General features: G+C 48.9%; 1 protein-coding gene across 1 annotated transcript; it reads right to left on the bottom strand.

The window, feature by feature from the left end:
• Positions 1 to 1,959: 1,959 nt before the first annotated feature.
• OGG1 (8-oxoguanine DNA glycosylase) lies at positions 1,960 to 13,572 on the bottom strand. Its single transcript, XM_033141412.1, has 7 exons — positions 13,298 to 13,572; positions 10,296 to 10,669; positions 8,473 to 8,652; positions 6,867 to 7,048; positions 6,449 to 6,596; positions 4,853 to 4,902; positions 1,960 to 2,311 (listed from the first exon to the last, which is right to left on the bottom strand). The coding sequence occupies exons 1-7, from the start codon at positions 13,555 to 13,557 to the stop codon at positions 2,204 to 2,206; spliced, it is 1,302 nt and encodes a 433-aa protein (XP_032997303.1). The 5' UTR covers positions 13,558 to 13,572; the 3' UTR covers positions 1,960 to 2,203.
• Between the last annotated feature and the right edge of the window lie 1,690 nt (positions 13,573 to 15,262).

A 15,262-nucleotide genomic window follows, 5' to 3' on the forward strand; every position in this document is an offset into this window, starting at 1 on the left:
GGAGTGGGGTGGGGTGAAGGGGTGGGAGGGAATAAGGAAGCTGCCACTGATGCCCCCTCACCCAGCAACCAACCGAGGGGGGTGGGTGGGCACTGCATACACCCAGTAGTGTCTAGATCTGTTTCTAAAGGTGAAAGAAGGCTAGAAGAAGCAAGATTCAGGAGGACACAACTTGTTTATTGTTATCGTTACAGCACCTCGAAGTCAGCTAAGCACTTTATAAAAGGGTAGAAATAAATAGGTCTCTGCCCAAAGCAGCTTACAATCTAGAAATAGTCAAGACAAAAAAAAAGGCAGGGGTGGGTATATGGAACGGTAGGTCAAATCGCCGGATGATTAAAAAAACACCAACAACAACACACAGGCCTGTGAGCCCGCTTTTCAAATCCTATGGATTTTGATGGGGAAGTAACAAGCACGCTTAAGTCTCTCCCACTGAAACCAGCAGGATTTTAAAGGGCTTAGCTCTGACCACAGAGCTTTCTCACGGTACAGGCCACAAAATATAATTTTAAACTCCACTATAGAAATGGAGGATGTTTAACACAAACAAACAGACAAAAATGAGGGGAAAGGACACTTAAGAAAGAAAAACAAAGATGATAAAAGAGATAACATATTGAGCTGCAGTGAATGTATTCAGGAACAACATTCCATATTAGTGGAAGAAGGAAAAGGGATGATAATGTTTAATAGAACAAGAGGTTTTAGGTTCACTGAGCAGAAAAAAATGAGGGGAATTAAAAGCCCAGACTGGAATAAAGCAAGGAAACAACTTGGGCCTGTTAAACAAGTTGAATGAACAAGACAAATGTTCCTTCAGATGGAGACTACGTTGATGCAAAAGCCAGAGGGGTGAATGTGTTGGTAGATATTTATGGATGCATATAGGTTGGGAGGGGGAAGACGGCCTGCTTTTCAAGGCCAGAAGGTACCTCTTCAGCGGTTGGAACGGGGAATATAATATGAAGCAAGAAGGGAGGCAAGAGGGGAGTTTCTTGGACTGGGCTTCGGCCCAAATGGCAGCCATTTTTAGTGTCTGGACTACCAGCAAACAACCTGGCGTTCTCCGCTCTCCCCACCTTGACAGTAGGTGGCAAGTCCTCTCCCTAGAAAGCTGATTGCCAGCAAAACACAATAACCCCAGTTCAACTAAAACTGGTCCTGATAAGCCACACAATTGTATCCCTCTACTCAGAGGTAAATCCCACTGGGTTCAATGGAGCTTGCTCCTGGGTAAGCATGCCTGCAATTTCAGCCTTGGTCCCCCTGAAAGCAAGGGGACTTGAGTTAATTACGGACTTGTTCCTCAGGCCCAGCAGAGTGAAAGTGTATCTTGCTGCACAAACTAATGTCTGGCAAGCAGTGGGGATTCCTTAATCCAACCAGCGGCGAGGGTTTTGCCGTCGCAGAGCACATGCACAAAGACTCTGTTGTATGTATGTATGTATATACAAACATGTACATTTACAAGTTACGTACAAAATGAGAGCGCCGTGGAGTTAAAAGCGTGACCCCTGCTCCCTTGCGCGTACACACACACACACGACTTAAAATCTTCTCATTTCAAAGGACACTCTAGCCTAACTTTTAAACCACACCTAGATTAAAGTTTAATAGGGCCCACCGAAATTGCTCAGCATGGTGGGATCTGGGAAAACCGCCACCAGCTAGCTCCCTACTTCTCCACCCGATGCCAACGAGATCACGGATATCGATGAGACTCCAGCCCTCAGCAGCTGGCCTTCAAGTCTACCTGTCACACATCCATTAAGTGTAGAAATACTTCTTGAAGTGCGGTAACTCCTAGGTCTAGGTCTGTAGAACCAAGACCCTGGTTCTGATAAGGAGGGACTGAAATGATAAACCCAATGGCCTGAACTGAGAAACCGGCCTACGCCACACTTAATACTGTACCCCAAAGCCAAAGCAAATGACCAAAGCCACAGGAAAAAGAAAAGGATTCTATTCTATAATACATTGCGGTTACACATCAAGCTTACAACCACCACGAGAGACCCCTGGTGGAAAAAGACAACAGCAGTTTAACTAAGAGGAGAGCTCCACAGCACACCTGCCTGCCTCTCTCTGGCAGCCCCTGTTCTCGGTGCGGATGTTTCTATGCACCTCCAGCCCTGTAGAGGAAATGGTTTTTTCTTACTTGCCCAAGCCAGGCACACAAAACGGGAGGCTGTGGGAGAGGTTACGATGTCAAGGTAGGAAGGGTGCTCCTGGCAACTTTGACACAGCGGTGCTTGGCATCCGGATCGGAAGATTCCTGGTACTTTCGTAGATCGGCGCAAAAAAGAACCTGGCAATGGAGGGCAGAGAGTCAGAATTGCGGGGGGATGGGACACACAAATGTTTACGAGAGGGAAATAGGCCCCCTAGAGAGGAGGAAGCAGGTTTCTGTGTGAGCCGGGTAGAGTTTTGCCAGCTGTGTCAGAAGAAGCAAATGTCACTTAATACACAAATTGGTGATTTTACACTGAGGCCACTACGAAACCAAAACAGGCCTAGAGGCAAAAAGATGGTGTGCACAAATGGACACCACACCATTCAGACCAGTTTAAAACAGGGCAGGCGAGCATACATTAGATTAGCATCTACTGGGCTGTGTATCGTTTTGTCTGTATATATAGACTGAAGGAAGAAACTTCTTCACACAAACATGTTAATTAATTTGGAGAACATCCTGCCACAAAACCGAGGGGTGGCCACCCGAGTCAGAAGGCTTGAAAAGGGGAAATGGGTAATTTGGGGGTGGGTGGGTTTATTGTTCCTTCTAATGGCCTATTCGAGCAAGGTGTTCTGATGGCTCATTTCGACTTGGAAACAAGAGGGAGGTCCACTGCTGGCTCCAGAGAATTTTTGGACTTGCAGAGGCACACAGGAAAAAAAGAGACAGCCACCACATCTCTCCCGGCAGGAAAAGCAGGCTGCGCAGGCATGGATAAAAGGGGAAAGATAACTTCGCATCCGAAGTGGAAAGTGAAAGGAGGAGGCGGAGAAAGCAAGGAACAGAGGAGGCAGAGAAGAGTCAGGAAGAAGGTGGCATGTGGGGGCAGGGGTGTTGCTAGGGGGGCGGTCTGCCCCGGGTTCGGGGGGGGGTGACTCTCAGCATGCCCACCCCACAACTCATAAGTTGCTCAGTGCAGCAGCTGGCTTACACAGCACACACTTTGCTTTTTCCTTCCTGCTGGGAAGAGCCACAGAAGCACAGCTCTGCCCAGCCAGGGCTCCAACCAGCAGCCTGGCACATTTCACCAGGGCACTGCCCTCTCAGGGGGTACAAAGGTGCCATCTTCAAGGGGTGACATTTGGCACCTCCACCTAGAGCCTCAATCACAAGCCAGAGCAAATCCAGTGGCTTTGGGCTTAGGACTCACCACAGCACTGCAAAAGCATTAGCCGTGCTTGCTTTACTCAGTCCACCTGGACCTGGGGTACCATCCGCCCACACCCCTTCAAGTCACAGTGAGCGTTTTGCATTCCCCCACAATGCTTTTGCGGGACCTCATTCAAATGAGGTGCCACAAAAGCACTGTGGGGGAATGCAAATGAGGTGCCACAAAAGCATTGTGGGGGAACGCAAAATGCTCACTGTGACTTGAAGGGGTGTGGGCGGTTGTGGGGGGTGTGTGACCAAAAAAAATCTGTACCAGGTACCACTTGGGCTTGCTACGCCTCTGTGCGGGGAGAGGGACTTGGAACAGCAAAAACATGGGACACCATGCAAGTTGCTGGTCCCAGTTGTCAATGGCTGTTCTCCAGTTGTCAATGGCTAATGTTCAGAGGAAGTATTCCACAAAAATACCAACTGCTGGGCGGGAGTGGGGAGAGCCATCGCCTCCCAAGCCCTGCTTGCGAGCTTCTTGGGAGCGCCTGGCTGGCCATTATGGGAAGGAGGGTGCTGAACCAGGTGGACTTTGGGTCTGTTGCAGCAGATCTCTTCTTGTGTTTTAACATAGCCTAGAACACGCTTCCTCAACCTCGGCCCTCCAGATGTTTTTGGCCTACAACTCCCATGTGATGTTTGGAGCTTTCAGAGTTAAAGAAGCTCAACAGTTCGCTCCTCCCACAGGGATGAGGATGTGTCACAACATCCGGGTTATCTGCTGTATGCGATGTCTTTGTGATTTATGTGACGCACCGTTTATTTCCGAGTCAGTCCTACTTTCGGTTCTTAACCCGAGAGACCAGAGCGATGATGGCCTCCCACTCTCCGGGAAAGCGGCTATGATTTATATTCTTGTAATAAAGCGTACTTTGCTTTGAAACAACCCAGACGTTGTGGGAGTTTAATTGCTGCCACGAAAGGTACACACACCGTTGCGCAAGAAGAAGTAAGAAGTTTGAAATAACTCTGCTAAAGCACTGGAGAAGCAGGAGAACACAGAAGGAAGCATAGCTGGACACCACTCCAAGTGCTAAACTGGTTTTGAGGCTTTTCCAGTTAAAACCAAAAGCCCCACATCCCATGATCCCTAGCTAGCAGGACCAGTGGTCAGGGATGCTGGGAATTGTAGTCTCAAAATATCTGGAGGGCTGAGGTTGAGGAAGCCTGGCCTAGAAGAAGCAAATATTCCCATGCAAGTCGCTGCACGGCAAGAAAAGCTGGATCAGATTTACTCAACTGTTTCTGCTTCTGAGATAATCCCCAGACATTGACCATTCACTCTGATGCCCTTAATCAACGAAAGCTAAGATTCTTACAATTCTGAATTACTTTACCTTCAAGATGATTGCTGCAGTTGGAGGATCTAGCTGTTCTTGTGTGTTCCCTTCTCACACATGGCCTTGCACAAAGCCGCAGAAGAAAAAGAAGAGGATTTTTTACTCATTTACTCACCGCTTGTGCCCATCCAGCATATGGTCCCCACAGGCTCCGGAAGAAGTTCCCTGAAGGCAGAGCAGACAAGAGGGCCAGACTTAGTGAGTTGGGAGGCAACAAGCTGCCTTGACAAGTGAGTGGATTAACACAACCAATTCTTCAAAGGAAGCTCCCTTATACCAAGCAAGACCCATTGGGTTCCATCTAGCTGTGTACTGTCTGCCCTGCCTCTCCAGGATTGGATAAAACACGGGACTTTCTGCACCCAAAGCAGCTGTTTTACCGCCAAAACATGGTGATGTCTCTTCCTTGGCTCGCATTGGCCAGAATGCTTCCTATCTACACGGGTGTTCCCACCCACATTCTGGAGATTAGAGCCCTGATCTCTTTATATTTAGAAGAGGGGTCCCCTGACAAACCCTAGTGTGCACTTGCAACGATTGGAAATGATTGGTTCTAACTTGTTCCATAACTGAAAGGGCTCTGCTGCCTCCTGCTGTTTGGGAGGAAGGCAAGAGAGTGAGTTTGAGAAGTTGCAACTGAGCAGCCACAGTTGGGTGGCATCTCAGCAAACCATTAACCCCTCTATTTGATGGAGCTTCTGCATTTGCTGGGCCGCGAGCAAGAGAACTGTGTATTTTCTGGAGCTTTTCTGAAGGAGTGGGCATGGCTGCCCACTTTGTCGTCGTCACCTTGTTTGAAAGTTATGCCAGCAGTATACAAGTTATGCAAGCAGTGGGAGCTAAAGAAGAAGAAGAGTTTGGATTTGATATCCCGCTTTTCACTACCCGAAGGAGTCTCCAAGCGGCTAACATTCTCCTTTCCCTTCCTCTCCCACAACAAACACTCTGTGAGGTGTGTGAGTGGGGCTGAGAGACTTCAGAGAAGTGTGACTAGCCCAAGGTCACCCAGCAGCTGCATGTGGAGGAGCGGAGACGTGAACCCAGTTCCCCAGATTACGAGTCTACCACTCTTAACCACTACACCACCCCTGGGTGGTTAAGTTACAGTTACCAGAATTTTTTCAATGAATCTGGGGACATTTTTCAACTTCAGTCGGAATGAATGGATTTGTCAGGGGACTGATCTGTAAATCTGGGGACTGTCCCCGGGAAATGGGGACGCATGATAACCTTATAAGTCCAGTCAAAGGCAACTATGGGGTTGGAGCACTCATCTCGCTTTTCAGGCCAAGGGAGCAGATGTTTGTCCAGACAGCTTTCCGGGTCATGTGGCCAGCAGGACTAAACCGCTTCTGGTGCAACGCAACACCTTGACGGAAGCCAGAGCGAACAGAAACGGCGTTTACCTTCCCGCCGCAGCGGTACCTGTTTATCTACTTGCACTGGCATGCTTTTGAATTGCTAGGTTGGCAGGAGCTGGGACAGAGCAATGGGAGCTCACCCCGTCGCGTGGATTCAATCCGCCGACCTTCTGATCAGCAAGCCCAAGAGGCTCAGTGGTTTAGACCACAGCACCACCCGCCTGTGGCAAGGGTCCCAATGTGGAATGCAAAATCTAAGGTTGTATTCCGAACCGAAATCCAGGGAGGGGTTGGGGCTGTGCTCAGCTCTGGTTCACAAGATGCAGGCACCTGACCCCACTGGCCCTCACCGATCTCTCGGTGCACCCGCTCGGTCACACTGCGGGCCCCCATGCCGAGCTCTTGGCCGTAGTACCGCTTGGCAACCTGCCATATATGGGTGTCCACCGGCACGGCCTCCGCCTTGTCCAGAGACATGAGACACACACAGTCAGCCACCTGCAAAGGGAAGCGAAGAAAGTTGCACCATGATAGCGGCCCTTGTTTGCCATTGCCGGAGGACACACAACTACAAACAGGCTGCTGTGTGTCAAAGTTCAAACAGTCCCCTGGCCTACCAACCCCCTTCTCTCAAAGCACAACTACAGCCTTTGTGCCATATTTATGTATTCATTTGTTCATTCCCTTCAAAATGTTGTAAGCTGCCTTTTAGGATCAAACCTGCCCAAGGTGTTCCCCAGCGTATAAATGCGCCTAATTTGTACTGACCTTGGCTCCCACTCCAGGCAGCGTACACAAGGCATGTCGAGCCTGTTCATAAGGAACGGCTCTCAACTGCTGCAAGCCGGCAGCACCCCCAAGCGTCTTCAGAACAGCGCGGGCACTCTCGCTAACAAACCTCGCCCGATATCCGAAACCAAGGTCCCGCAGCCGGGCTTCTGTGTCTGCTCCTGCAACAGGACACCCAAAGAAGGATGGCACCCTTTTGAAGAAACGCTACGGTCGTCTAGAGAAAGACGTATTTCCGGCAGCCATTATTATTTCCTAAAAGAAATGGCTAACACAACATTGGTCAATTAACGAGTCCTCTAAAAGAAAAGATGAACAGGTCAGCTACGAAGCAATGCCACTGTAACACGCATGTTCCACATCCCCAAAACAAATATATTAATCCCTTGTATCTTTGGAACCTATTTATCGACACCATAATGACTGACGAACCAACGTATACTTGAGGGAAACAATAAGTTTATCTATTTACATATATGCTACATAGTTCTGCAACATTAATTATATATTTTTGTTATTTTGTTACTGTTGTTTTCCCGTTTTTTAATGCTTATTTATGTATTTTTTTTCTTTTTCTCTTTCTTATTTACTTTAACTCACTGTAATACTCTCAATAAAACACAAATAAACAAACAAAATTAATTCTGTGTATCCAGATGGAATTTGTTATAGGCCATCCTTTCCTAACCCTCGGGAGATTTACCTTGCATAAATCAACATTAAGGCAAAAAGGCAGAGGACCCCTGGACGGTTATGTCCAGTCAAAGACGACTAGGGGTGTGGCGCTTGTTTCGCTTTTGAGGCCGAGGGAGCAGATGTTTGTCTGCAGACAGCTTTCCGGGTCATGTGGCCAGTAGGACTAAACCGTTTCTGGCGCAAACAAACACCGTGATGGAAGCCAGAGCGCACAGAAATGCCATTTACCTTCCTGTCGCAGCAGTACCTATTTATCTACTTGCACTGGTGTGCTTTCAAACTGCTATGTTGGCAGAAGCTGGGACAGAGCAACGGGAGCTCACCTAGTCATGTGGATTTGAACTGCCAACCTTCTGATCAGCAAGCCCAAGAGGCTCAGTGGTTTAGACCAGATCACTGGACATCTGCGGTAGGTCACTGGTAGATCTGTGGCCCCCTAAAAAAAGCTCAACATTTTACCTCCTCTCTGAAAAAAAAACTCAACAACTTTGACCCGAACCCCCCAAAAGGGGGTAGATCACTGCCAGTTTTTAACTCTGTGAGTAGATCGCAGCCTCTTGGGAGTTGGCCACCCCTGGTTTAGACCATAGCGCCACCCGCTCCCTTTTTAGTCTCTCAAAAGAATGTCAGCCAATCCTAAACAGAAGGCCCCTTTGGATAATTCAATACATTAGCGATCTCAGTTTCTGCAGCGGTCAATAAATTTGCCGTCTTTCATTGTTCCAGACACTCGGGAAGCAGCACCAACAAAGGCAGCAGGTAAAAGCTGCTCAAGGCAAAGATTTCATAGCATTTCCCCGTATTCCATGCTCAGTTGTTTAAGGGGCAGCAACCGCCACGCAGTTTGAGTCCAGATTCCTCTTGGGTCACCCAGGAAGAGCATCCTTACCTGCCATTGCCTGCAGCGAGGGGAACGCGTGGTACGTCTTGGTGTCCAGCTGACAGAGGCGGCGCCCAAAGACCTGGCACAGGTGCTGGATCATGTTGGTGATGCGCGACAAATGGTTGTTGGAGGTGCAGATGAAGGAGAAGAGGCATTCTACGGGGTCCTGTCGCAGCACCCGCACCCCTGAGAAGAGAAGAGGGTGGGAGGGAGGCAACAAACACACACACTTTTCAAATATAGTGGTACCTCGGGTTACATACACTTCAGGTTACCTATTCCGCTAACCCAGAAATAACGCTTCAGGTTAAGAACAGAAATGCGGAAATGGCGGCACAGCGGCAGTGGGAGGCCCCATTAGCTAAAGTGGTGCTTCAGGTTAAGAACGGTTTCAGGTTAAGAATGGACCTCCGGAACGAATTAAGTACTTATCGGTAACCAGAGGTACCACTGTAAGCTGAAAAGGGTGTCCCCAGACGGTGACTCTCGGTGGCTAAGGGCTGTATGCACTCAGCAACCCTGTCAAATTCATTATCAGGTACAGTGTGAAATACAAGAAGCATATTCCTTGCGGAGAGGGAAAAAGAGGCCAAGGAGGCTTGTGGTTTGTTGGCCTGAAACAGGAATCCAGGACCTCCTCCTGGATTCCAATCTTCCCTTAAAAGCAGAAGACTCTCCAATTAGCAAACTGAGCAAATGTACCTAGTTGGCATTATTTATACAAGTAATGCGGTTTAATTTTTTTTAATATTTTTTTTGGTGCTGGACATGGGTGACTTTGCAGCAGATTTCTGGACTTTTCAAATGCAGCAGTAGAAAGTCGTCGTTGCAAACACAAGGGCTACATATAGCGATCAGAACAATAGATCCCCTCTTTGGCATTGCTTGTCTGCATGTATCCAAAGACCTTGCTGCAGCCAGAAGGACAAGACATGTTATTCCCTTAAAATAAGAAGGGGGATATGAAGCTAAAATGATTGGGAGTCCAAGTCTCACGCCTGCTTCTGTGTGAAAATGTGTGCATTTGGTATCGTGCGATGCAATCCTGACGTAGCTCTGTTAGTCTCAGGTAAAGGAAACACGGAAAAGACCAAGGCCACCTGCCTCCATCTCCTGAGATGTGCTGGTGAACCAGTGAAAGGGTTAATTAGCTAACCTGTATATATTTACCTGAATGTATTGTTAGTCCAGAAGTATAAAAGTGCCTCTGTTAAGCTTTTCTGTATGAAACCTCTCTGTAAAGCTGTGAACTCTGATCTGCATTGCACTTCTTTCTGGCAAGCTATGACTAAGAGTCTGGAGATAACAGTAGAATGTCGACCTTGCACAGAGAGTAACCGTCCTTGCACAGAGAGGAACTGTCCTTGCACAGAGAGGAACTGTTGTCTAGGTCACAGATAGGATGGCCTTGCTGAAGTGCGCATGAACCAACTCAGGGCTAAATGTCATTTTGCCTTATATGTACAACAGAAAATGTTCCTTATATGGACAAGAGGAAGATTCCTGGGATGGGAAGAGAGCCAGAGAACTGTCTATAAGAACTGTCTGAAAATTGACTTTTTTTTGTACTTGCTTGGATGTCTGAACACCACAGGTACCTCTGCATGCAGAAAATAAATCTTTCTCTCTCTGAAGCCAGCAGCCTCAGGTGTCTTTTCTGCTTCCATGTTTTCTCACCGGGCGCAACCATGGGAACCCGTAGGGGCAAATAAGGCTCCACCAGCTGGGAAAACTGCACCCTCTCCTCTCTCTCTTCCATCACTTAAGTTATCCTTCGCTCGTGCCATCACACTTAATTGAGTTGCAACGCCACCCTGAACCTCACCTACCTGGGAACTTGATGGCCACTTCTCGGAAGTGAGAGTCCACATAGGACCAGCCCTGGTACAACGCAGACAAGTTGACGTGCAGCTGGAAATAATCCTGGAGGATCTGCGAGGGAGTCAGCCCATCCGTCCCCCGGGCCAGCTCTCCTGACAAATGGCCGCCCGGGCGCTCGCTGGTACCAGCGCGGATGGCTTCGGGCTGTGCCTGTTTCCTGCCTTTCTTCAGCGGTGGCTCAGAGAGACCATCTTCTTCTCTGCTGCCATCCTCCTTCTCCTCTTCATGAAGCGTGTACCAGAGCTGTTCTTCTGACTGGGTCAGGGTCCAGACACGTCCTGCCAACACACCAGTCCAGTAGCCAGGGCTGGTTTCGGACCACCTGAGAGGAACGCAAGGCTAATTAGCAGCAGCGACAGACCAACTGCAGTTTGGAGAAGCTAACCTAGGCCTTCCTCCGCCTTTCCCTTTATGCTCCAGAAGGTGGCAATACCTGTATCTTTGGAGTCACAAGGCCTGTCACCACCTCACAGCCACAGAATCATAGAGCCATGCTACACTATCGTACAGTACACTTCCGCCAACTACACGACACCTTGTTTCACACGCACGCTCTTCTGACACCAAATGTGTCCCCCCAAACTGCAAAAAATGGCCCCCTTATTAACTTTCTATTCAGCATTGTATCCCCCCAGTTCTGTAGCAGACCAAAGGGATAACAACAGAAGCCGGATGTTTGTGATTTTTTAAAAGAACTGAATCAAAACACTATTGATCAAGAATGCAGACTTTTGGAAGCTATGCACTCAGACCATCTGGCTCTGTAGTGGTAAGAAGAAAAAGAAGATTTTGGATTTGATATCCCGCTTTATCACTACCCAAAGGAGTCTCAAAGCGGCTAACATTCTCCTTTCCCTTCATCCCCCACAACAAACACTCTGTGAAGTGAGTGAGGCTGAGAGACTCCAAAAAAGTGTGACTAGCCCAAGGTCACCCAGCAGCTGCATGTGGAGGAGCGGAGACGCGAACCCGGTTCACCAGATTACGATACTACCGCTCTTAACCACTACACCACACTGGCTCTCCCACAGTTTCACAAAGGTGCTGGAGGATAAAAACATAACAAGTGGCCTGTTGGATCAGGCCAAAGGCCCTTCTAGTCCAGCATCCTGTTCGTACCATGGCCAACCAGATGCCTGGGGGAAATAGGAAAGCTGCAACTGAGTGCAGAACGAAGCACTCTCCCCTCCTGTGGTTTCCACCAACTGGTATTCAGAAGCATTACTGCCTGACAGTGGAGGCAGAACATTTCCACTGTAGCTAGTAGCCACTGATAGCCCTCTCCTCCTTGTCTAATCCTCTTTCAGTCATTCAGGTTGGGGGCTGCCACTAACAGCCAGATGTCCACTTGAAGTGGACAAGCAAGACCCTAGCACAAGAGCACCGTCCCTACTTGTGATTCCCAGCAACTAGTATTTGGTGACTTACTGCCTCCCACAGTGGAGGGAGAGCAGAGCCATCATGGCTAGTAAGACACTGATTTGAACCTGCCACCTTCCTCAAGCAATGCACTCTGCCACACAGATATACCCCTCTGATATATCACAGCCAGCATTCGAAATTCACCAGGCGCCAGGCACATTTCCCACCTGGCTATCAGCCACTCGCGGCCAAGCAAAGATGCTGAGGCGCCGGGAGGTGCCTGATGTTTCCACCACCTGGAGGTGCATGCCTGGGGATCCTTGGATCTTGACGGTTTTCACACACTAGCAACACATCCTGTAGAATTCCACCTGTGGTATTTTATCTGTGCGGTCAGATAGATGAATGCCACTGAAAAATACGACTTTCAAGCCGCCTGGCCCCAAAATGGCAACTAGGCATTCCGTTTCAGCGACTGCAACCCTGGTTCAAGGAGCCATCTGGCACCTAGTTTTTATATACTGTATGGTCGTACCTTGGTTGTCGAACACCTTGGTACTCATACGTTTTGGCTCCCAAACAATTGAAAACCGGAAGTGAGTGTTCTGATTTCCAAACATTTTTTCGGAAGCCGAACATCTGATGCGGCTTCCACTATTGTTTCTGGCGCACCTGCGCAATTGGAAGCCAATCGAACCAACTTCTGTTCGAAAACCAAGGTATGACCGTATGAGATTCTAACGCTGATCACAGCTGCTTTCCGCAGATGGTTGCAGGGAGCAGGAGAGAAGTGGAGTTAAAGCTGCAATCCTAACCTCAGCTACCCAGGAGTAAGTCCCACTGAATTCAATAGGACATACTTCTCAGTAGACACTGTTAGAATCAGGGCTCCCCCCCCCAGGGGGAACTCACAGGAGCTCAGTTCCGGCACCTCTCAGGTGGGTGCCATTGCGTTCTAAGAGAGGTGTTCATGGTGAGTTCCGGCACCTCTTTTTCTAGAAAAAAACCAGCCCTGGTTAGAATTGTGCTGCAGCCCGCCAGTCTAAATAAGTGTCCATTTTTTCAAAGCGGATTCTCTCTCCCGTATTATTATTAAATAAAAGAGCAGTTGCCATAAGTAAGCAACCCATCCTTTGCAAGCCTTTGGCCAAGGTGCATAGAATTTGCAGGCGGCGGGCAGGTGATCTTGAGGTTCCGTGGCGGACACACAATGGTGCTTTGCTGAAAGCGCAATGCAGAGCAATCGGCAAGAGGGCAGAGTTGGCCATATTTTTATATGGAGCCGGAGGCTTTTTTTGTGCCTTTCGGACGCGCAGCTTCCTCTCCATCTCCATGCCAACGAGGAAAAATAGCTGCACTGCACAAGAGCCTTGCAGAAAGAGAGAGAGAGGAGATGGCAACCCGAGAGAGGAGGGCGAGCAGGCAGGCAGGGGGTGGGGTGGGGTGGGGGCAGCAAGAGAAGGGCACCTTGGAGATAATAATACAAGGGAGGGAGCAAGAGATTGGCGGGGGGGGGACGGACGGGAGGGACACCCTTTCTTAGCAGGCTGCCATTCCGCGCTCGGGAGCCGCCAGGGGGCGCACTAACCGGAAGGTCTGCCCGCCACAGAGCACCAGGTCGAGGCGGAGTTGGGCGCGCGGGCAAGGCAGGGAGCGCCAGGGGGTAGCGCGAGGCAGCGGGGCCGGGCGGGAGTCCATGCCGTTACTTCTGCTGCTGCTGCTGCTGCTGCAGCTGCCGCCGCCGCCTTCGGGGTGGACGCGGGGATGCTGCTCCTGCCGCAGTCGCCGCCGTTGCAGCAGCAGCTGAGCGCGAGACCAGAGCAGCTCCGAAGCCCGCAAAATCACCATAGAGTTGTTGTTGGTTTCCCTCCTTCCCTTCTCTCCCCCCCCCCTCGCCGCCCCCCTCGCTCTCCACCGAGTTCGGAGGAGGGATCGCGCAGGGGTAAACGTAGCTCCGGCGCTGCCCGCTCTAGGCCGCTGGGGCATTCTCTGTGGCTCGAGTGGGCGGAAGTACTGGCCCGGGAGGCGTCGCTGAGAAGCCCGTTCCTGCGCCTGGGAGTTGGGTGGGCGCAGCGAGCTAGGCCTCTCAGGAGAAATGGCCACAAAATGGAAGGGAGAGGAGGTTGCTTTCACTCCCCACCCCCCACCCCGCCCAGCTCAACACTATATATAATACCTAGTAATATCTATAGACATTACACTATATCTGTTTATCTGTAGTTTGAGATAGATTGTACTTTCTACTGTATATCTTTTATCCATATGGCCACAACATGGACAGATGGTTGGGGAAGTTCTTTCTCTATGCTTACCCCATTCAATACACTGTATTAAAGTCCCGCAGTGGAGACCATAATAATAATAATAATAATAATAATAAATGTTATTTATACCTCGCCTATCTGGCTGGGTTTCCCCAGCCACTCTGGGCGACTCCCAACAGAATATTAAAAACATGATAAAACATCAAACGTTAAAAACTGCCCTAAACACTGACTAGGTCAGTAAACAAGCAAACACCTGGCTGATTCTAAGCAAGAAATACTTGTAAGGGTTCGCCTTCGGGCTGAAATCGAATAAAATTCATATCCCCCACCTGAAAGAGAAGCTAGTGCGTTTTGTGCGAATTGGCACTTGTGCTTCTTTTCTCTGTAAATCAAGGCTGCAGTGCACACCCTGTTGTGAAAGGGGTTTGTGTCTGTGTTAACTGCCACCACCCAAGATACAATTCCGCACTTGAGAAGACACTCTGAAGCACCACTTCGCATTGTCTCTTCCACAGACTTGTTGGTCCCACAGACCAGAATGCAGATCAGGTTCATAGCTGTCAACCTTTCTCCCTTTTTTGCGGGAAATTCCCTTATTATAGCATTGGGAAACAGCAGGGAGGGTTGACAGCTATGATTAGGTTGCGAGATGGGGGACAAAGTAGGGAGAAATTATGTTGCTGTTGGAAATGCTGGAAATGTGGAAGTTCAATACCTTAAGCATGCCACATACTTGTACAGTGTGCAAGAATTAGTTCAGATGATTGGAAGGCTCTTCATAGAATAAAGTGGGTTTTTAAAAAAAAAGTGCTGTTTTTTAAAGGCTATAGTGACTTTCGGCATCACTATCCCAAAATGTGGCTCAGAGAATGATCTGATGCACTTCTACTGCTGAATGAATCTATCTAACCAAGCCTGGTTCTGTGAGCTGCCAAGTTGGGAACCATATATAAACTGCTTTGAGCTCTCTGGAGTGAGCTGGGTAAGAGCAACATAGGGGTTGTTTAAAAAAGGTACCTTATCCATGTTTTTTTCTGGTGGTTGCTTTTTAAAAAGGAAATGAGGTTACCAAAATCACTCCTACAACACCACTTGGGCACATATTGTTAGTGCTAAATGAACAGAAAATAATGGCAGCAGTGGTGTTTTTACCCTGGCAGTAGAGTTGAATCTGCAGCTACACAACTCCATGCTTTCAGACCAAGAATGGACTAAAGTATAGAAAAGGCAGGAGAACATGAAAAAGCAAAACACTTTTCCTCATCTCTTCTGGTAACAAGAAAGAA

Source organism: Lacerta agilis, chromosome 2 (assembly GCF_009819535.1).
Source record: "Lacerta agilis isolate rLacAgi1 chromosome 2, rLacAgi1.pri, whole genome shotgun sequence".
NCBI lineage: Eukaryota > Metazoa > Chordata > Lepidosauria > Squamata > Lacertidae > Lacerta > Lacerta agilis.

Excerpts from the sequence above, each read along its gene's own strand:
- OGG1 (XM_033141412.1), bottom strand. The coding sequence starts at position 13,557 with ATGGTGATTTTGCGGGCTTCGGAGCTGCTCTGGTCTCGCGCTCAGCTG. Across the intron at positions 6,597-6,866 it reads TGCCTGGAGTGGGAGCCAAG|GTGGCTGACTGTGTGTGTCT; the intron begins GTCAGTACAAAT and ends TTCCCTTTGCAG. Across the intron at positions 4,903-6,448 it reads GCGGGTGCACCGAGAGATCG|GGAACTTCTTCCGGAGCCTG; the intron begins GTGAGGGCCAGT and ends CTCTGCCTTCAG.